The sequence below is a fragment of the Papaver somniferum genome, chromosome 11 (genome assembly GCF_003573695.1).
Source record: "Papaver somniferum cultivar HN1 chromosome 11, ASM357369v1, whole genome shotgun sequence".
NCBI lineage: Eukaryota > Viridiplantae > Streptophyta > Magnoliopsida > Ranunculales > Papaveraceae > Papaver > Papaver somniferum.
In genome coordinates this window covers 88,964,056-88,986,195 of record NC_039368.1, presented here as the reverse complement: position 1 = coordinate 88,986,195, position 22,140 = coordinate 88,964,056, and the positions used below count along the sequence as shown (strand labels likewise).

At 39.2% G+C, this 22,140-nt stretch overlaps 4 protein-coding genes across 9 annotated transcripts; 2 read left to right on the top strand and 2 right to left on the bottom strand.

Moving 5' to 3' along the window:
* The first annotated feature begins 300 nt into the window (after positions 1–300).
* Positions 301–8,666, top strand: LOC113321643 (protein TRM32-like). Of its 2 annotated transcripts, none has more exons than XM_026569553.1 (4): positions 301–495; positions 5,430–5,515; positions 5,765–7,482; positions 7,829–8,666. In XM_026569553.1, the coding sequence occupies exons 3-4, from the start codon at positions 7,257–7,259 to the stop codon at positions 8,491–8,493; spliced, it is 891 nt and encodes a 296-aa protein (XP_026425338.1). In that variant the 5' UTR covers positions 301–495; positions 5,430–5,515; positions 5,765–7,256; the 3' UTR covers positions 8,494–8,666. The 2 variants fall into 2 exon arrangements, with proteins under 2 accessions (XP_026425338.1, XP_026425337.1); XM_026569552.1 differs by having other exon boundaries at positions 7,826–8,666.
* A 1,759-nt stretch (positions 8,667–10,425) lies between these two features.
* LOC113323655 (probable GTP-binding protein OBGM, mitochondrial) lies at positions 10,426–21,358 on the top strand. Of its 5 annotated transcripts, XM_026571984.1 has the most exons (7): positions 17,542–17,627; positions 18,735–18,776; positions 18,949–19,136; positions 19,240–19,348; positions 19,616–19,698; positions 19,804–19,866; positions 19,962–21,358. In XM_026571984.1, the coding sequence occupies exons 2-7, from the start codon at positions 18,767–18,769 to the stop codon at positions 21,165–21,167; spliced, it is 1,659 nt and encodes a 552-aa protein (XP_026427769.1). In that variant the 5' UTR covers positions 17,542–17,627; positions 18,735–18,766; the 3' UTR covers positions 21,168–21,358. The 5 variants fall into 5 exon arrangements, with proteins under 5 accessions (XP_026427774.1, XP_026427771.1, XP_026427769.1 ...); XM_026571989.1 differs by lacking the exons at positions 17,542–17,627; positions 18,735–18,776 and adding an exon at positions 10,426–10,703; XM_026571986.1 differs by lacking the exon at positions 18,735–18,776 and having other exon boundaries at positions 17,508–17,627.
* On the bottom strand, positions 10,695–12,826 carry LOC113323656 (probable inactive L-type lectin-domain containing receptor kinase III.1). Its single transcript, XM_026571990.1, has one exon. It carries the CDS (start codon positions 12,470–12,472, stop codon positions 11,852–11,854), a length of 621 nt encoding a protein of 206 aa, XP_026427775.1. The 5' UTR covers positions 12,473–12,826; the 3' UTR covers positions 10,695–11,851.
* Positions 12,484–13,581, bottom strand: LOC113324758 (L-type lectin-domain containing receptor kinase IV.4-like). Its single transcript, XM_026573047.1, has one exon. The coding sequence runs from the start codon at positions 13,579–13,581 to the stop codon at positions 12,484–12,486; it is 1,098 nt and encodes a 365-aa protein (XP_026428832.1).
* Positions 21,359–22,140: the final 782 nt, after the last annotated feature.

The window sequence follows — 22,140 nt, the reverse complement described above, 5'->3', positions numbered from 1 at the left end:
ACAATGTTGGGATTAGGGTTGAACATGATATCGGTTTTCCGCCGGAACCAGACCAAACCAAACCGATTAGGAAGAGAACCAAACCATTTACTAAAATTGGAAACCGACATTATTGGTTCGGTTTTGGTTTGACTTGAAAACTGAATCAAAAATCAATGGAAAACCGATAAGTATAGGTCGTTGATTAAAATCAGATAGATTTAATCCACCCCGTCCATCTCACTCTTTGTAAACCTAAGTTCTACCCTTACCCCAGACGATTTCATTTTTTCTCTTCTTCTTTTCTTTGTCTCCAGTCGGCATTCGCCAGAATCTTCAACTGAGTTATGAATTTGGAGCACGCAGAACTTAGAGTTTATGTATTTGCAATCTATAGAAATTCTCATCCTGGGAATTGCATGTGGGGGATACTTGATATTCTTAACTTCCATCAGTGGCATAGTGTCAGAAAAATGTTGCCTCATAGGAGGCATTGGGGTGGAAGACATGCTGAGGGTAATTACACGCTTTCCTTTTCTTGGATTTGATGATAACTTCTTTAGTGATTTCTATTCACCAGGATTCTTATTATATAAAACAATAGTATCCCTTTTGGGAATACAAAAGTTATGGCGGAGATAATCTCCTCATTACAATAATTATGACAGGAGATATTCTCCTTAATAAAAATAAGTAAAGCAGTATAATATATTCTCTAATACACCCCCTTAGTCTGAGCGGGAGAGGAGCAAACGCTAAGACTAGAACGAAAACGAACAAATAGCTGTCGTGGAAGGCCCTTGGTGAAGATGTCAGCATACTGGTTTTCAGACGGGACGTGCAAGACATGAATATCACCAATACGAAAGCGTTCACGAACAAAGTGTATGTCAATCTCCACATGTTTAGTGCGCTGATGTTTAACAGGATCTCCAGACATATATATCACACTTACATTATCACAATACACGATAGTAGCACGTCGTAAATGTAGATGGATCTCTAGAAGAAGGTTGTGAATCCATGTTGTTTCAGCAACAACGTTTGCTACCCCCCGGTATTCCGCTTCAGCACTGGATCGAGAAACTGTTGCTTGACGTTTTGATGACCAGGAGATGAGGTTGTCTCCAAGAAATACACAAAATCCAAAAGTCGAACGACGTGAATCAGGACAACCCGCCCAATCAGCATCAGAGTATGCTGTTAAGCCAGAGATAGCGGAGACCGAGAGAAATAATTCGTGATCAATTGTTCCCTGAAGATAGCGAATAATCCTCTTAAGGGCCTACATGTGAGGCTCTCGAGGATCATGCATGAATAAATATACCTGCTGGACTGCATAGGATATATCTGGCCGTATGAAAGTGAGGTACTGCAAAGCACCGACTAGGCTTCTATACAAAGTGGGGTCCGCGAGAGCAGGGCCAGAGGTAGCACTGAGCTTGGCATTGGTGTCGACCGGAGTAGCCACTGGATTGCATTTTGTCATGGACGCACGTGCAATGATGTCCTGAGCATATAACGACTGAGACAAAAATAGCCCTGAGGATGAACGAGTAACAGTAATACCCAAAAAATGATGGAACGGGGCAAGGTCAGACATAGAAAATTTCCTTTTTCATCAAATCAATGAAGCGGCATAGGAGAGCATCAGTAGAGGCACTTAAAATAATATCATCAACATATAATAATAGGTATTCCGTCTCGGAACCTGATTGATAAACGAAGAGGGAGGGATCACACACACTAGCACGAAAACCACAATTAGTGATAAACTTGGCAAACCTCTGAAACCACGCCTGTGGAGCCTGCTTAAGACCATAGAGATACCTACGTAGTCGACATACGTAATCAGGGTGATCAGGATCAACAAACCTCGGAGGCTAATGCATATATAATGTCTCGGTCAAGTCACCATGAAGAAACGCATTCTTGACATCTAGCTGATGTATGTGCCAAGAACGCGAAGTAGCAATAGTAAGAACGGTACGAATAGTAGCTGGTTTGACAACCGGACTAAACGTTTCAAAACAGTCAACCCCAACCTGCTGAGATTTACCATTAGCAACTAGACGAGCCTTGTATCGCTGCAAGGAGCCATCAACATGATATTTGTGACGAAAGAGCCACATGGAACGAATAACATGAACGTCACGTGGTCGTGGTACCAGTTCCCAAGTATTAGTTTTCAACATAGCATTGTACTCATCTTTCATGGCAGCATTCCAGTTTATGTCTCTAAGAGCATACAAGTGAGAACGAGGGAGAGGAGAGATATGACGAAGGGTTTGGACATGAAGATTAAGACGATGGACAGGGCGGAAGATGCCACGGGAGGCGCGAGTGGTGGGGCGAGAAGGAGCTGGAGGAACAGTAGTGATTGGAGGTATGCAAGAAGGTGTAGGGACAATGGTTGTTGTAGGGGAAGAAGTGGTTGGTGGGGATGATGGGTTAACGTCAGTAGGCTGTACACAATGATTGGATGGTGCAGAAATGGTTGGAGTGGGATCTGACGCAGTGGGAAAAGAAGAAGAAAAAGAGGTGAGGGGAGCTGCTGACTCAGTGGGGTATGGAGGTGGGAGTGGAAACTGACATTGGGGAGTGGGAGTGAGAACTGACGTACTGTGGGAAGAAGAAATGGTGATGGGGCCTGCTGACTTAGTGGGGACGGAAGTGGCAGGAGGAAAGAAAGACGTTTGGATGGGAGGAGTAGATAATGTGTTGCGACGATGAGGTGGGATGTAGATGTCAGGTGGAGTAGGCTGTATAGGAGATGATTGGTGTACAATAGGAGTAGTACTAGAGGATGGGTAAGATAGGTGATTATTGTGGGAGGAGTTAAAAAAAGAAGGAGACGCATCGTCGTCATCAGGGGGGTTGTTTTGAGGAGGGGTAGAAAATGGGAAAACACTCTCGTCAAATGTCACATGATGGGACAGGATTATTTTGTGTGTGGTGAGATCTAAGCGTATCCACGGTGGTTAGGAGGAAAACCAAGAAAGATACACCTAGTGGAACGAGGGGCGAGTTTGTGGGGAGTTGTAGAGGAGAGATTTGGATAGCAAAGGCAACCGAATGTACGAAGATGATCATATGTTGGTTGGCGTTGATAAAGAATAGAGACAGGTGATTGATTATGAAGGACTTTGGTGGGTAGAATATTATGGAGATAGACAGCCATATGAAGAGAATAAACCCAATATTTAGGGGGAACGGAAGCGTGAGACATAAGAGCGCGAGTGATGTCGTTGACACGACGAATCATGCGTTCAGCCTTGCCATTTTGGGAGGAAGTTTGGGGGCAAGAGAAACGAAAAACAAGACCATTGTTACAAGAAAAAGTATGGAACGAAGAATTGTCAAATTCGCGGCCCATGTCGCATTGAAAACATTTAATTTGACGTTCAAATTGAGTTTGAACAAATGAACGAAATTCCAAGAACTTTTCATAAACTTGGGATTTAAACTTTAGTGGATAAACCCAAAGATAGTTGGTAAAGTCATCCAGTAATATAAGATAATAACGGAAACCGGTCTCTATGTGTAAAGGAGAGGTCCATAAATCACTGTGAATGATATCAAATGGTGCAAAAGTAATGGAATTTGATTCATAAAATGGTAATCTAACATGTTTACTAACTTGACATGAATGACAAAGTTTAGAATGTTGATTCTTATTACAATGAATAGAATTATTTGTATGAAGAACATCTAAAACAGCTTTGCCGGGATGACCAAGGCGGCTATGCAAAATATCTGGCGAAAAGACAACAAGAGAAATGGGGGAAGACTGGGATGATATTTGTGGTGGCACGGTAGAGTTGGTGATCGGGTAGAGCTCCCCGGAACTATTACATCGAAGGATAATTTTCCTCGAACTCGGATATTTCACAGAAAAATCAGAAGGATCAAATTCAACAGACACACAATTATCAGTGGTGAACTTACGAACGGAAACTAAGTTTTTGATAATATCGGGAACAACAAGGGTATTTTTGAGTTGAAGAGTACGAGAGGGAAGGGTTATGAACTTGGTACCACTGGCAGTAACTGGAATACTATTGACATTGCCAACTAAGATAGATCGTACATTGCTAAAATTGAAAACGTTGTGTAGATTACCTGGATCAGCAGTGAGGTGCGACGTAGCACCGGTATCCATGTAGAAAGCATCATCGGGTTGCTGTAGATGCATAGGACTATATGCCTCAGCAATGTCTGTGAGCTTCAGTTGTTCCCTCGCCATTGATTTTTAATGGTTTAGAGAAAATAGGATCGTAGGGGGGCTGATACCATCTTGGATTTGATGATAACTTCCTTAGTGATTTCTATTCACCAGGATTCTTATTATATAAAACAATAGTATCCCTTTTGTGAATACAAAAGTTATGGCGGAGATAATCTCCTCATTACAATAATTATGACAGGAGATATTCTCCTTAATAAAAATAAGTAAAGCAGTATTCTCTAAAACAATAGTATCCCTTTCATGCATTTTTATTATGTTTTGGATTAGTATTAGTACTTTAGGATATATGGCATTTTGCTGCAACATTCCATTTGTGAACTTGTCATTTTCGTCTAGTTTATGCCTTTTTAGGGTGATTACAAAGCCGTTTCACTAGGGTACATGTATAGTCATGGATTTCTAGAAAGTCTTTCGAGATTTCATGCACACTATTTCTTGGCCATATGGTTATTCAGCTCATTGTTCTTTCAATAGATGATCTTAGATTTTTCTAATGGCTGGTTAGTTTTTCGGATTTTATTGGGTATCTTAGTCAATCTAGTGAAACAGTTGGAAACTCGTTACGGAATCCCTTTTTCTGTTTTAAGACATGAATATACATACGCCAGCATTACAGTTCAAAAATGTATACAAAGAATGTTGCGATCTCCATAAGGAGGAAATGGTATTCCCTACATAGGTTTTTCAGTCAATAAAAATCGAGTCCCTGCCTTTTTTGGCAAAAAGATGGTTTTGTTGGCTTGTTAAGTAAGTGTCATAGAGGTCATCATAGGCGTTGTCTACTGCGTGACATTATGATAGCTTCATGTGTAGATCTTAATGGATTGACCGTATAACAAACCCTTGACTTACCTTTCCAAAAATTTGTTATCACCTTCAAATTATACAAATACTTTCAGCCTTTCAGGACTGTTTGTGCATCCAAATTATACAAGGTGTCGCTTCAAAGTTATAATGGCTGCAATACTTAACATAGATTCTCTTGTTCTTTACAGTGCGCCTCTTGGTTTGGATGTAATGCATTTTATCTGTAGGATATAGGGGTAACCTGATATCGTATTGCAGTTGTTTATGCTCATTTTGTACTACTCCATAATTTTCATATTATCTAGTATATTGAATGAAGTGAATGGTCACCACTACATCAATTTCTGCTTGAATCAAGATAAAAGTTCTAATTCCATTGTTATCATTTGTGCAGACGCAAACAGTGAAACAGATAATGACGTCCCTGATATAGGTGATGCAGAAGAATCCATGCATTCTGAAGTGGATGCCCAAGTCTCAGTAAGTTACACTATAGTATAAATGTATTTGATACAGAGGAAAAGTTGGGAAAAAAAATCAAAGTAGAGTACTTGAGAGAATAATTTTTTTTTCTAACCAATTATCATAGGAAACAATTGCAAGTTCCTTTCTTCTTATTTCTTGGGGACTTTTTATCTTCGTCTGTAGTTTTTACTGGATGATTTCATATTAAAAGGTAGCAATTTGTCTATCACTAAAATGACTAGGGAACTGTTTGAAATCCTACAGAGTCCAGAAAAGACTGCAGAGGTGAGTCTAACCAAGAGGAAATCTGGTAAAGCGCGCATAAGAAAATTGATTGCTGAAGCGATGTCTAAACATGATCACCACAAGCATAGGACAAAAGCACACCATTCGCGGTTGTGGAGAACTGATTAATTCCGTCATGTAGGAGCTTCAGCTCAAGATCAAAATGAGGTGAATGCAACACTCCAACCTCAAGCGCATGGAATTTAGTCAGACAGAATATTCCCTTCCATAAGTACTGTGAGGTGTGTAGCAGCATTAGTACTTTAAAAACTCTGGGTGTAGACCAGCTAGATGAGCTGAAGAGGTTGATAATTGAGAATGAAACTGATATTTCAAGCCAGCCCATGCCTAAGAAGAAGGCTTTGAGTGATATGGAGCTGCACAGAGATGTCACCCTTTACCAGTCAAAGGAATTTCTGGAGGCTCTAGAGGTATTTACAGTTAAAAAGGCATTGTTTTTGAAAATCTTAGAGGACCCAGATTACGCTTTAGCCCATCACTTCTAGGGATTATGGGCCTCTAATGTCAAGAGAGGATTAGCACGGTCAGGGACATTTCCTATAGCTAGTCCTACAGAGGAACAAATAATGAAGCGCTTGAAGCTAAAAACCCAGCAGAAGGAAAAGGCACAACTGCAAGGATTGTTGGAGACTGACAACACAACTTCAACGGTAACCACAACTGAATGCTCAGAGGATAGCAATGCAGCACGTACACCATTAGGGCCTGATAATAGTGCAGATACTATAGAGAAAGGAATCTTCTTTGTTGATGAAAACAAATTAAAATGGAGTCATCTCCAGGTACATCCCATGAGTTGAAAAAGCGGAGACGTAGATTCAAGGATTTTAGGCAAAAAATAATACATGCAATCAGGGAGAGCAGAAAGGAGGTTTACCACCGTGTTTCTATGGATGCAATCCTTCACAAAATTCCATGTGGCCGTAGATTTTCTAGGAACACAAGGAAGGAGATGTGTAAACATTGGAAAGAGTCTGCAATGGACATAAACAATAAAGACAAAATGAAAAGTACTAATGAGTTTGAATGTTCTGCTCGGCTCTGCCAAATGAGAAGGACGGCCTCTCTGAATGAATCCCTAGATAGGTATGCTCAGTTATTTGAGTCCATTTGCAACCAAGAGGCCAAGCAGCATCCAGTTGACAGATTAAGGCTGACAAAAGAAGATGGGTGTTCACAAGTTCGACGTACCTCAAAACCAAAATCCTTAGGAAGGATTCTCTCTCTACCTGATCTTGAGTGTTACCGTTCTCTTCAGAGTGAGGCAACATCTGATATCGTTGGTTTTGGGAAACCGTTGGTGTTTTTGGTGAATGGTAATGAATGTAAGACATTAGGTATAGGTAAACCTATAAAGGAAGAATACACTCAATGAGATGCTTTTTCAGAAAGTAGGCACCAGAAGCAGTTGTTAGAAGTAGATGAAACTAGTCACTTTGAAAGAGGTAGGATGGGATTGGAACTGGGGAATAGCGATAATGATCATGTTGAAGGGGGTGAGAGCGGAAAAAGTGATCCGAAAATGAGGGAATGCAGTTCCATTTCTCCATACGAGCATGCTGCTACTGTCTCGAATAACACATGTTGTAAGCTGGCACAGCCTAGTCCAAGTTCTGTTTTTGACTTCTCTCTTCAAGAAGGTGTAGCCAGCCCTTCAGAAGTTTTCACCTCAAAAGGTAACTACCCTTGCTCTTAAATTATTTGTAGATGTATGCCATCACCTTCACATATGTACGGTTTCCTCTCATCTGTTAAAACCATTCCAAACCCTGAATTATTTATTTATTTTTTCCTTGTAGATTGTTTCTTTCAGAAATAAGCTTAAGCGTAGTTGAGAATTAGTGGCTATTTGCAGGGTTTTTTTTTTAAAAAAAACACGGTAAAGACATAATCCATGATAGATTAAAGTTTACCACTATATGAGTGTACCATCTGTTGATATTCATTCTCGCTACTTCTACCAAGCATTTGTAATTGGTCGAAGGCTAACATTTTAGTTGATTTTGGTCAATATGTTAGCAGGTCATGAGTTAAAGCCTAGGTGCATACATTTTGACGAGACAGATACATTGGATTTTTCTAGTGTGGATAGTAGCCCAACAGTTAAGGAGAATGTAAGAATCCCGAGGAAGACTTTTGACAGTGACTCTCATTACATAAAAGTGGATAAGAAAGATGAAGCCGACTTCAATTATGTAAGAGATCTTCTGAAGTTATCTGGGTTCACAGGGGCTAGGTGCTTGGGAACTTGGCATGCACCTGACCAGCCATTACACCCTTCCTTATTTGAAGAGATGGAGTATCTATCTCCATATAAAACAGAATGCGCTATAGGTGAGATCAGCGACAGCTATTATGATCACCACCAACTTCTATTTGACACCGTTAATGAGGTATTACTGGAAATCTACGAAAGATCATTCACCTATTGGCCGGGGCCTTTGTCTCGTAATAGCTCCACACGTCCGATGCCTGCTGGGTATAATATTCTTAAGGAGGTGTGGGGAATCATTAGCTGGTATTTAAGTTCACAGCCAGAAGAATACTCTTCGTTGGATTACGTCGTGACTCGAGATCTATCAAGGGTGAATGGCTGGATGAACCTTCAAATAGATTGTGATTGCGTGGGGCTTGAATTAGAAGACTTAATTTTCGAAGATCTATTGGAGGAAGTTATTTGCAGTTGAGATTGTCGCTACCCATCGCACACTCTAAGTCTAATATGCACTTCAACCATTGAAGTGTTAGAAAAGGAGTTTTCACGCATAGTTACTGCCGGATTTGTATGTATATTTTTATTTTACTTTGTCAGTTGAAAACTTCACCCTGAAAATAGAGGTGATAGTAAGAAGAAGATTAAAAAAGACAGTCTTGCTCTTGTATGTAGTTTTACTTTACTTTAGGAATACAGAAAGTTAAGCAATAAGCATTTTATTTTTCTCATGCTTGTATGAGTATAATCAATTTTCGCTCCCTCTATATTCTTCTGATCTTTTTGTATATCTCCACTCCACTTAAAACAGTTTCTGTTCCACTAAAAATGCAACATTATTACAGAAGAATTATTACGGAGGAATTTAATAATGCAACATTGTTGATCAAGTCATGTTGGCTTCTTAACTTTTCATAGCGTACATACAGCCCTTCCCTTCTTTTTACGTTTTCATCTATGGATAAAAATCTAATGACATGTCTGAAATTATTAGAAAATGATACTTTTACCGGAAATGATTTACATCCCGCGGGATGTTTAGCACTTCCGTACTTTTACTGTCATTTTATATTTTCCGGTAAAGTAACGTGTTTAAGTCAAAGCGCTTGCATAATACATCCCCGTTTACATTACTTGCAAAGCTCTTGCCTCTTTGTTATGAGCAAGTCGTTGACATTAAAAAGAGATAAAACTATAAGACCCTTATAATTGCCTTCCGCAGCTCTGAAGGGAATTAATTTATTGGAAGTATTTTATTCGCATAAAGAAACTGTCATGTTAACTAGTATCAGGTATACATGCAAGTAGATGGAAACTTCAGAAAAATTAAAACAGGAAATAATCAGTACAAATACAATGGCCAAATCGAACAGACTTAATTGCATATCAACAATGGCATAAGTTACATCACGAAGAAGTGTGAAATTGGATAACCTGTAATCAAATAGACACTCAAACCACTGACTTTTCTTATTCGCACGTATTCAGAAAGCAAATCACAGAAAAGAAATATGTACAAATTTAGAACATCAGCAATACCAAAGCAAAAATGTAGCCAAGTGTTGCAGGCAATATTAACGCCAAATTAGGCTTCGTATGTATAGAACTAGACGGCTGAGGAGGAATCGTAGGAAGGCTTGAAAGATTTAGCGCATTAGCTACACCATTAATCTGGAAACTCCACCCTAATACGTAATGATATGTTGGTACAGTCTGGGTAGAGGCTGAAAATCCGATGTACATGTCGTCTGCGAAAATGGTTGAGAGATCCTTGGACAACGATAAGAGTGGAATATCTGGCTTGAAGGTGTTAAGTGGAGCCAATGTTACAGAAAGAGTCTTATCTATCCCGTCATATTCTACCCAGACTTGGACCGGATCCCCCGCTGTTAACATTAATCTGCTTGTGTTCCCCGTTAACGAAGTATGCAGGGACAGTAGAATTGACAGACTTTAAACTGTTAACATCAATTCCAACATGCGGACCCTCGACGGTGTCAAACTCTATATTATAGACAGTATCTATCTCCACCGCGAGAACATTGTTTGTTGACTGTCCATTGCTGGTGTCGTTGAACAAGCCGAGGTATTGGTTAGCTAAAGCTCCTGGCAGTGCTCTTTGAGGTGCAATAACAAAAGCCATCCCTTGGCCGCTTAATTTATTGGTGCCACACTCGGATGCAATTGCAAACACAAAAGTGGTCGCGAAGGATACATTACCCTTGAGTTTCAGCGGACGGGAATAAAAGACATGACCTGTCTCATACTTGTCGCTGAGATCAGTTAATCGCAAAAGTCCAGTTTCTGAAATGCGGGCTGCACCATCACGGGTGACAAAAGCGTCTTTTAGGCCATTGTAAGTGAAGCCTTGTTCTGAATCTGCTGCCAAATTTTGATCAATCAGTAGGAGAACGAATAAAATAATATAAACCTTGAAGAAAATGGTACGCGTCATTGTCATCTGGCCTTATATGACTTTTGTGTCCAAGGAAGATATATAGTAGTTAACAAGGATATGTAAGAAAATTTTGTGTGATTGAATTTCGATTGATTGCGTATAATAATCAGAGAAGAAAGTTCAAGGAAACGATCACAAGCATCATATCCAAAGGCTTTTGAACAGTTCCTTTATCCAACTTCCAAGGCATTCACTAAACAATACAGTATATTCCCTCTGCAAACCAGGTCAGTAGTATGAACCATTTCAAAGGCAGTCGTTGAACAATTCCTCCTGAACATGCATTGCATTTGCATTTGCATTCCGATTACATCGAAATTTCTTTGCTTCAGTATCTGCATTGACAAATAAAAACGACTTATTATCTTTTATTATTATACATATACCATAAGGTAAGGAACTTTACGACAATGCATACTGGGAGAATTTAGGAGATCATTATATAAGTACTTCTCTTAATGAGTCTTATGCTCATTGAGCTCGTGGAGATTAGGTTACCTTATGCTGTTATCGCAAATGTGCACAAGTTGTTTGATAAAATGCATCTTAGATATTGAATTATATTTATAGAGTGAATTCACCCATTTGTGCTCAAAAGTTGCTTGATGTGTTGCATCAAAGAAATAAAATTATTTTTATAGAGTTTCATTATTTACTAGTTTTTACTGTGCCAGAATATGCTATAGAAAAGCTTCAGTGTACAGCATTTGATATATGCAGCCATATGGGCGTACTAGGGAGTGAAATACGTAAAATACACTGCTCAGGACAACTTAAAAGAAAAATTCAGAATGCTTTTGCGTTGTTTCTAGGGCGTGCTTGTAAGTGGGAACCAACTTCTATAGCTTAATGAAGCTGGTAGTTCGTGGTATGGATAAAAATCTAATGACTAGGATGTCTGAAATTCTTAGAAAATTATACTTTTACTAACATTTTACTATATTTTCTGGTAAATTCATGTGTTCAAGTCAAAGCGCTTGCACAGTACACCCCCATTTACATTTATGAGCAAGTCGTTGACATTAAAAAGAGATAAAACTGTAAGACCCTGATAATTGCCTTCCGCAGCTCTGAAGGGATATTATTGGAAGTATTTTATTGGCATAAAGAAACTGTCATGTTAAAACAGGAAATAATCGGTACAAATACAATAGCCAAATCAAATATCAACAAAGGCATGAGTTACATCACGAAAAAGTGTGAAATTAGATAACCTGTAATCAAATAGACACTCAAACCACTGACTTTGCTTGTTGAAACTAGACCCTAATCAACCAAACAACTGGGCTATTCAAAGTTGATTAGGACTATTTTCTTATTCGCACATATTCAGAAAGCAAATCACAGGAAAGAAATATAAGAAATATGTACAAATTTAAAACATCAGCAATACCAAAGCAAGAATGTAGCCAAGTGTTGCAGGTAATATTAACGCCAAATTAGGCTTCGTATGTATAGAACTAGACGGCTGAGGAGGAATCGTAGGAAGGCTTGAAAGATTTAGTGCATTAGCTACACCATTAATCTGGAAACTCCACCCTAATACGTAATGATATGTCGGTACAGTTTGGGTAGAGGCTGAAAACCCGACGTACATTTCGTCGGCGAAAATGGTTGAGAGATCTTTGGACAACGATAAGAGTGGAGTATCTGGCTTCATCGTGTTAAGTGGAGCTAATGTTACAGCAAGTTTCTTATCTATCCCATCATACTCTACCCACACTTGAACCGGATCCCCGCTGTTAACATTTATCTGCTTGGATTCCCCGTTAACGAAGTATGCAGGGACAGTAGAATCGACAGATTTTAAACTGTTAACATCAATTCCAACATGCGGACCCTGGACGGTGTCGAACTCTATATTATAGACAGTATCTATCTCCACCGCGAGAACATTGTTTGTTGACTGTCCATTGCTGGTGTCGTTAAATAAGCCGAGGTATTGGTTTGCTAAAGCTCCTGGCATTGCTCTTTGAGGTGCAATAACAAAAGCCATTCCTTGACCGCTTAATTTATTGGTGCCCAACTCAGATGCAATTGAAAGACAAAAGTGGTGGAGAAGGATACGTTACCCTTCAGTTTCAGTGGACCAGAATAAAAGACATGGCCTGTCTCATACTTGTCTCTGACATCAGTCAGCCGCAACAGGCCATTTTCTGCTACACGAGCTGCACCATCGCGAGTGATATACGCGGATTTAAAGTCATTATAAGTAAACCCTTGATCTGAATCTGCTGCCAAATTAGGTTTGGTGTCCTGAGAACTAGAAGATTCAGTAGGAAGCTTAGGAAGGCTTGAGAGATTTAGCGCATTAGCTGCACCATCAATCTTGAAACTCCACCCTAATATGTAATGATATGTCAGTACAGTCTGGGTAGAAGCTGAAAACCCGACGTACATGTCATCTAAGAAAATGGTTGAGAGATCTCTGGACAATGTCAAGAGTGGAATATCTGGCTTCAACGTGTTAACTGGAGCTAATGTTACGGTAAGTGCCTTGTCTATCCCGTCATACTCTATCCACACTTGAACTGGTTCCCCGCTGTTAACATTTATCTGCTTGGATTCCCCGTTAACGTGGTATGCAGGATCAGTAGAATTGACAGATTTTAAACTGTTAACATCAATTCCAACATGCGGACCCTGGATGGTGTCGAACTCTATATTATAGACAGTATCTATCTCCACCGCAAGAACATTGTTTGATGACTGTCCATTGCTGGTGTCGTTAAATAAGCCGAGGTATTGGTTTGGTAAAGCTCCTGGCAGTGCTCTTTGAGGTGCAATAACGAAAGCCATCCCTTGACCGCTTAATTTATTGGCGCCAAGCTCAGATGCAATCGCGAAGACAAAAGTGGTCGAGAAGGATACACTACCCTTCTTCAGTTTTAGTGGACTGGCATAAAAGGCATGACCTGTCTGATACTTGTCGCTGAGATCAGTTAACCGCAAGAGACCATTGTCCGCTATGCGAGCTGCACCATCACGAGTAAGAAATGCGGCTTTGAAGTCATTATAGAAAAACCCGTCCTCATCCGCTGCTAAACTTTGATCAATAATCAGTAGGAAAAAGAAGAAAATAACCTTGAAGTAAACGGTCCGCATCATTGTCACCTGGCCGTTTATGACTTTTGTACGACTTTGTGTTCGAAAGATATATAGGTGTTAAACTATGGATATGAGTTAAAGAGAGTTTTTGTGATTTAATTTGATAGAGAGCTTGGACCTATAAATAGAAGTCCATAATTGACTGCGTACACCAAATGGACAGAATCAGAGAAGAAAGTTCAAGGAAACAACAAGGGCCGATTACAAAAAGGTCATATTTTTGTTAATCTGGTTACAAATTGATCACACTTTTATAAATCAGTTACAGAAGAGTCGTACATGGGGCGACATAACAGTTTTAGAAAAAAACGGTGTCAAATGTCCCCAAAATGCCCTCAAACCTAACCCAATCCTTTTTAACCGGAGTTAACCTGAACTGACGTGGTTTGCTACCCCGTGACGTGGCAATCCAGCGACGTGGAAATCCCATGACGTGGAAATCCCGTGACGTGGCAATCCAGTGACGTGGCAGCAAATTAGTGGCCAAAAAATCAGACCGTTCCCAACGATATGATTTTCACACTTCTTTATATACCTGCACATATTCATACTTTGCTTTCAACTTCCAACAACCAACAAACATGACAGATAACATGTTCAAACCAAAAATGGGTGGAGGCAAAAGTGAATGGTGCAACAATTCAAGTGAGGCAAGCAGCAGCAGCAACAGAGTTGATGGTTCAAGCAACATCAATGTTATTTGTTGTTTATGTGAGATTGGAATGCATGATCCTATTGATTGTCCGTGGATATATTCAAGGTGTAAAAATGTACTTTGCAGTGGAGCGAGAAAGCTGTTGAAAGCTCAAACTGAAGATCATTTTGCTGAGAAGTTCTTGAGATGCTCAGTATGCTCATACTTTGAGTGGTTTGCAGATGCCAAAAAAAAGAGCAATGAAAGTGCAACTCCCAACTCCACATTCCTGCTTTGCTTGTGGTGACAAGAGACATATGCTCAACAACTGTCCATGGAAGCAACAACCCTGCAAGAAAAAGAAGTGTAAGGGAACTGTGATGCTTTTCTTCTGCCAAAATGCACACAACTACAACATTGCTTACCTCAAATGCTCCAACTGTCTTGATTTTCAATGGTTATCTGTTGTTGTCTTCAATGCAGCAAAATCCAATGTAAAACAAACATCCCTGAAAATGGCAGAATTATGCAAAGAAATAGGAGATCTACAAATGTAATGAGCTACATTTTAAATAAAAAGAAAATTTCATGTTGTCTGAAAGCATCAAAATAATCTAGAATATTAACATAGCTTAGAATATTAACATTATCACCACAACATAACATAATTGAGTTCAACAATCCATAACATAAAAATAACAGTCATACTTCTGCAAACAGATGCAATAACAAAAGACGTAGTCTAGTTTAATAACATAAACTGTGCCCATGGAAGAACCATAATCAAGAACCAAATGACTTATTGAGTATCAGCAGCAGGAACTGTAACCTTTGGCACTGTGAAAGTTTGAGTTAGTGTTTGACTCATCCCACCAACACCTGGAATGCTCTGTGACAGTGTTTGTTGCACTGTACTGCCAGATATGTCTCTACCACCTCTTGAGCCTCTACCGCCTCTTGAGCCTCTACCACCTCTTGAGCCTCTACCACCTGCATTTGTTGATGATGATGCACCAGCAGCAGCACTATCTGTAGGTTGAGATGATGATGCAGCAGTAACAGATGTTGAAGCGGCTTCTCTTCCTGTTGTTGCTTTTCTGCCTCTCCAGTGTCATCATCCAAAAACATTGTATCAACATCCAAAAATTCATGAAGTCCATGAACTTCATCCCCACAAACATATATAGAAGATATGTGTCATCCCATTGATGACCGTAGAAGATATGTGTCATCCCATTGATGACTGTAGAAGTCCATGAACTCCATCCCCACAAACATTGTATCAACATCCTAAAATTCCTCAGCATCTCTAGTGTCATCATCAAAACCACATGTTATTTCAGCAACTTCTACATGTGGCCGCTAGACTTTCTCATACTGACTGACTCAAACTGTTTTCTGCCCCTCATCCTCTACAACTCCTTGGACTAATAAAGTACCATCTTCATCAGAATCACAGCTACTAGAATTATCACCACTGTCAGTATCAGATGGTATAACAGCTATTTCTTTTCCTTTTAGGTCACACTCTTCACCAACACCACAACTTTTGTCATTGTGGCCTTCATCTACAACATAAAATACAGACAGACAGCTTAAAATACATACAAGTTTAGATGCATACAAGTGTAAATGCAGACAAGTTAAAATGCATACAAGTTAAAATGCATACAAGAAGAAGTCCTAGACAAGTTCAAATGCATTTAATCAAAACATAGAGATGGAAATCATACCTGCATTTGCCTTTTTCTTATATAGTTGTGGATGTAAGTAATTAAAAGAGTCTAATCCCCCAAAGTAGTTGTTCACAAACTCAGTGTACACTTCTATACCCATTTCTGCATCATCAGCAACTGGACTTCTACAGTCATCAATGGGATGACACATATCTTCTTCGGTATTTGTGAGTTGTATGTTTTCATACTCCAACTCATCCTGTCTTGATTCAACTGATATTTCTTCAACTCCAGTGTCATCATCATCCACATTAACAAATAACTTCTTACCATTCACACTACCAGTGACTGCAGCAATTGACTTCTGCACCATCCTAGGACTTCTTCTTAGTAGCTCAGGAGATTTACTATATATGATTCTCTTCTTAGGTGTTAAAAAAAGAGATGAGTCAATACTAACTGGTGCTGCACCTCTTTCAATGTGAATTCTTGATGTACTCTGCACCTTCTCAGGTGTTGAAAAAAGACTCTTTGAAACTGACAGACAAGAAGATGAAGGGCATTCATCACTAAGAGAAACTTTCCTGTTGGTAACATTCATGTAAAGATGAATATACCCATCATCTTCAACCACTCGCTTATCCCACATTTCAAAGAATTCATCATCACTACCAATATAGAAAGGGTCTGGGTCACTGAACCATGTCAAATTAACTTTCTTAATAGGTGGTAACTGGTATGCAGCATGAACTATATCACTGAAACCTTCCAATCCACCAGAATTCACACTTATGTTATCAAAAAACCTAACCTTATTTGTATCAGATTCTTCAACTCTAAAGCTCCTAACTGGATTCTTCACATATTTCCTACACATACACATAATCAAATTCAATACACCAGAAACTAGTAACAGATAACATACCCAATTTCACAAATTAGGGTTTACTAAAATGGTATGTAAAATTTTCAATTTTCAGAAATTAGGGTTTTGCAAAAAAAAAAAAAAATCGATAAATTACATTCTGGTAGTGGAAGTTGACAGAATATGGTTGTGATTACCAACCTCATGATCGTCGAGTACATGGTGACGAAATCTTGTAAGAAAACCACCGACGTCCTACAAGCAGTATGATTCTTTGGTTGCAAATCTTCACGAATCAAGGTTAAAAACCATATACACTACCAGCGTAATGCACTGAGCAACTGTTTACAATCGAAACCAGGGATTCACTCAAGTTTTGAAGTGAATCGTCATTTCTGCAGCGATTTTAGAGAGAGAAGGGGGGAGACGGAAATGAATTGGATTTGCCCTAACCCTAAATTGTTATAGAATTTCATCCTGCTACTTCAATCTCTGTCCGTCCGTATCATCTCGAAATGCTTCAATCGTAAGATGTGCGGTGTTGGATGTACTATGGTCAGGTTAAGGTTAAATTCGTAAACTGCCGAGTGCATTTAACTCTGAACTCGTGGGACCCAATAACATAACCATGTCTTTAACGGAAGTAGGACCTGTTTGTTATTGGATTGTAGCAGTATGACCCTTTTGCAAATCGGGTGCTAATACTCGGACCGTTTTATACATTTCCCAAACAATAACAAGCATCCTTTAACATTTAATAATCGAATCAAATTCCAAGAGTCGGGGTTATCAAAAAGGCTTTTGAACAATTCCTCTATCCAAGTTCCAAACCATTCACTAAACAAATATATTCCCTTCTGCAAACCAGGTCAGTAGTATGAACCATTTCAAAGGCAGTCGTTGAACAGTTCCTTCAGAAAATGTATTGCACTTGCGTACCAATTGCATCGAAATTTCTTTGCTTCAATATCTGCATTTACAAAAAAAAAAAAAAAAACGACTTTGTCTATTTTTTTTATTTATTTTTTTTAACTTCAGGGAGCATTTTGGAGATTATTTTGTAAGTACTCCTCCTAATGAGGCTTATGGTCCTTTAGCTCTTATAATTTTCTATGCACAACCTAATATGTAGTGGAGATTAGGTTACCTTGTGCTTACTACTTAGATATGATGTCACCGTGAACTAACAAATGAATGTGCACAAGTTGTTTGATGAAATGCATCTTAGATATTGAATTATAATTATAGAGTGAATTCACCCATTTCTCGAAAATTGCTTGCATCAACAAATGGAATTGATGCTTATGAAGTTTCGTTATTTAGTTTTTACTTTGTCAGAATATGCTATAGAAAAACTTCAGTGTACAGCATTTGATATATGTAGCCATAAGGACGAACTAGGGAGTGAAATAGGACATTGCTCAGGACAACTTAAAAGGAAACTTCAGAATGCTTTTGCTTTGTTTCTAGGGTGTGCTTGTAAGTGGGAACCAATTTCTATTAGCTAAATGAAGCTGGTAGTTTGTGGATATGTTAGGTAGTGATCTTGACTATATATTAGTAACTGGTTTTATCAATTACAGTAATATAAAATTTATTAGGTGGTGAACTTGCAAATACTAATTACTAATCATTGTCATCAATTTCACAATAATTGGTGGTCTTTGTCAATTGGAGTTGTAAGAATGATTGGACATGAATGTTGCTTTACATGATCATCAAATTACGTGCAATATTTTTCTTGAGTATTTTGTTTGACGGATAACTATGTGGCCTATATATGGTGCCGAGACGCAGTACATTTTGGATAGCTGATTGTGCGGTGTCCTTTTTTCTATTGTTATGATGCTCAAAAGGGTATTGGTCCTTAAATTAGCATCCAGCTAACTATAGCGTAGTTCTTACTGTAGTAGTATAGTTAGCGATTAAATCTTTTTACATCTCTAGGCAGCATCACCATCTACTTGTTCAACAGGGCACTTCCACTGTGGGCCCAGTATACAGCGAATGACCCAAGGTTAGCACAATAGGCGAAAAACTGTAAAATACGACAAACATACAAGCATGACAATATACTACTCCTTGCATACACATGCAGTTTCATGTGCCCATTATGTTCGTTTATTTATGCATATGCTGTGCTTTGTTACGGTTCATGTGATATCATGTAACTGGTACTTTACTACCAGATCCAGCAGATCAGATTCAGATTCTAAAAGCAAAACGCCACTTGAGAGGAGAGATGTGGCTGCGCCGCTCACCAGTCATTCCAAAATTCGAAGCTCTGAGAAGATCAACTCAGTGTCCATGGATGCTTTATTCCTCCGCTTCTTATTCAAATACTCCAATTAAGGAACCAAAGCTTGCTCCTCTGCAGGTCTTTCTTTCTCTCTCTTTTTTTTTCTCTTCCTTATACCACTTGATGATTTTTTTCACAATGAATCCTCCTTTATTTCTAATTTATGGTTTTTATACAACAGGAGAGAAAGATGATAGACAAATTCAGGCTTTGGGCTAAAGGAGGAGATGGAGGCAATGGGTGTTGTAGTGTTCGACGCAGTCGAAGCGAACGTCAAGGCACACCTGATGGTGGTTTAATAAGACTCATTTTTAATTAAAATATTTTCGAAGTTAATATGAAGTTTGAATCTTTAGTTTGGGCCATTGGTTTGGATTTCTTACCAAAATCCTCCCATGAATCTCTGGTTAACAGATTCGATTCTTGTTTCTTGTGCACTCCTGGTTAATATCCAATTTTGAGTAGGTGTAAGCATATTGAAATGATTCACTGCATGAATTTATTGGGTTTTTTTAGTTAGTTTCTAACATGCTTTCTATTTTGTTCGAGTGTTCTAGGTGGAAGTGGTGGGAGAGGTGGTGATGTGATCCTAGAATGCTCTCCTAAAGTTTGGGACTTCAGGAATCTTCAACATCATATGGTCAGTGCAAAGGCAATTTCTCAATTGCTCGAATTGTTCTCACGGCCTCTGCTTAAGATATTTAGTTATCCTACAAGTATAACTGAGGTTTTTTTGGTCCCACAGAATGCAAAAAGAGGTGGACATGGAGCGCCTAAAAACATGATAGGAAGCCGAGGCATGGACAAGGTTACAATTAGAATTCCTCTTTTGTGATTGAAAACTGAGTCTGGGGTCAAACTATTAAGCAATCACACTCTAATACCCTTACTTTTATCTACTAGGTTGTTCTTGTACCTGTTGGTACTGTTATTCATCTTGTGGATGGTGAAACTCCTGTTGCTGTTGAAAATCGTTCATTGAAGCCTTTGGATCCCTGGGAAATCCCTGGTGCGCTTGAGGTTAATTCCACTGACTCCAATCAGATAACTAAATCTAACTCCTCCAATGCAGCAGAAGATCTGAACATAGAAGAAATGGATGTGTCAACGTCTACCTTTAAAAGAAGTAATGGAAGCTCAACTAGCATGAGTAAAACTTCGCACACTTCTTCCACTGAATATCGAACTGCATCATCTTATAGTGCATGCCAACCGAGCATCAACAAGGAAGAACTTATATCCCATAGCGAAATTGGCGAGACTGAGAATAAAGACCTAGAGAATACTGAAATTGAAACTGAATTAGACGGAGATAATATGGAAGAGCAAGTAGAAATTCAGTACAATGTTGCAGAACTAACAAAACAAGGCCAACGAGTTCTTGTTGCTCGTGGTGGAGATGGTGGCCGAGGTAATGTTTCTTTTGGGAAGCATTCCAAGTTCAGGAGTAAAGTGTCAGATGATGAAGATCAACCTTCACTGTCAATTGGTTTGCCTGGTTCAGAATCTGTGCTTGTCTTAGAATTAAAGAGTATTGCTGATGTGGGTCTCGTTGGGATGCCAAATGCTGGTAAAAGTACACTTCTAGGGGCTATATCAAAGGCAAAACCTAAAGTAGGACATTATGCGTTTACAACTTTAAGGCCAAGTATAGGAAATTTGAACTACGATGACTTCTTCTCAGTCACAGTGGCGGACATTCCTGGAATTATAAAGGGAGCTCATGAAAATCGTGGACTTGGGCATGCATTTCTACGACACATTGAGCGAACAAAAGTTCTTGCCTATGTGGTAGACTTGGCAGCAGCACTAGATGGTAAAAAAGGTATACCTCCATGGGAACAGCTTAGAGACTTAGTTTTAGAGCTTGAGTTTCACCGAGAGGGTTTATCAGATCGGCCATCCTTGGTAGTGGCCAATAAAATCGACGAGGATGGAACAGAGGATGTTTTGGAGGAACTAAAGATTAGAGTTCAAGGAGTGCCCATTTTCCCTGTCTGTGCAGTCTTGGGAGAGGGTGTGCTTGAGCTAAAAGATGGTCTAAGATCACTTGTTAATGGTGGAGAGTATCAGAAGTTAGAGTTGGATAAAATTGATGTCAATGAGTAGGCTTTTATAGGTATCTTTTTTTTTTTGAAGCATGTTTTATAGGTATCTGATAGGGAACTGATGACATTCATTTCATAAATTTTGCAGAACAAATGTCTATCTGAAAACTTCTTCCAGGTTTACCTTATATGTGGCAACTCTTGCAAGTGCAGATTTGCTCAGTAAAGTGATCAATTTATTTAGTACATTAACCAAGTTGAATGTAACTTAAATGTCCTTTGAATCGGATTCGTAGATCAGCAGTAAATGTCTAGCTCAGCTGATAGAGCGCACGGCTCTTCTTAACCTTCTGGTTGTGAGTTCCATGCCCCACGGTGGGCGTTTTTTCGTGGAGAATATATAGATCTATCAATCAATAGAAGGGAAAACGATGTTGTAAATAGGGGTGCCCATATCCTACCCATACCCGCCAACCCTACCCTACCTGCCAGTTTTTTAACCGTATCCTACCCTATCCACTATTTGGCGGGTGGGGTGGCGGGTAAAGATTTTGTTAACCGCCAGTAAACGGGTAGGGTGGCGGATATAGGCCATATCCTACCCACCCTACCTAGGGGTGCACATACCCTATTCATACCCGCCAACCCTACCCTACCCGCCAATTTTTTAACCGTATCCTACCCTATCCATTATTTGGCGGGTAAAGATTTTCTTAACCGCCAGTAAACGGGTAGGGTGGCGGATATAGGTCATATCCTACCCACCCTACCCGTTGTGCAGCCCTAGTTGTAAATAAATGTAATATGAATGACAACACCCTTACACCACCTTTACATCACCATCAAACTTCCTCACCATAATTTTGTAACTTGTATACACTAAAAGCAAGCATGAGCGCATGCCACTAACCTCCATTCTTAATGGTATTCAATGCCTAGCTATAGAGTAACTTATAAATAAAGAGACAATCTTTTTGTAATACATAACTAATGAGAATTTTCTTCTTTTTTTCTCTCTATTTTCTATGTCTCCT

Bases quoted from the DNA above. Each gene is read 5' to 3' on its own strand.
- LOC113323656 (XM_026571990.1), bottom strand. From the start codon at position 12,472: ATGGCTTTTGTTATTGCACCTCAAAGAGCAATGCCAGGAGCTTTAGCA.
- LOC113324758 (XM_026573047.1), bottom strand. From the start codon at position 13,581: ATGCGGACCGTTTACTTCAAGGTTATTTTCTTCTTTTTCCTACTGATT.
- LOC113323655 (XM_026571984.1), top strand. The intron at 19,699-19,803 runs GTCAGTGCAAAG...TTGGTCCCACAG, and splicing joins GGAATCTTCAACATCATATG to AATGCAAAAAGAGGTGGACA. The intron at 19,867-19,961 runs GTTACAATTAGA...TTTATCTACTAG, and splicing joins GAAGCCGAGGCATGGACAAG to GTTGTTCTTGTACCTGTTGG.
- LOC113321643 (XM_026569552.1), top strand. From the start codon at position 7,257: ATGGGATTGGAACTGGGGAATAGCGATAATGATCATGTTGAAGGGGGT. The intron at 7,483-7,825 runs GTAACTACCCTT...TCAATATGTTAG, and splicing joins AGAAGTTTTCACCTCAAAAG to CAGGTCATGAGTTAAAGCCT.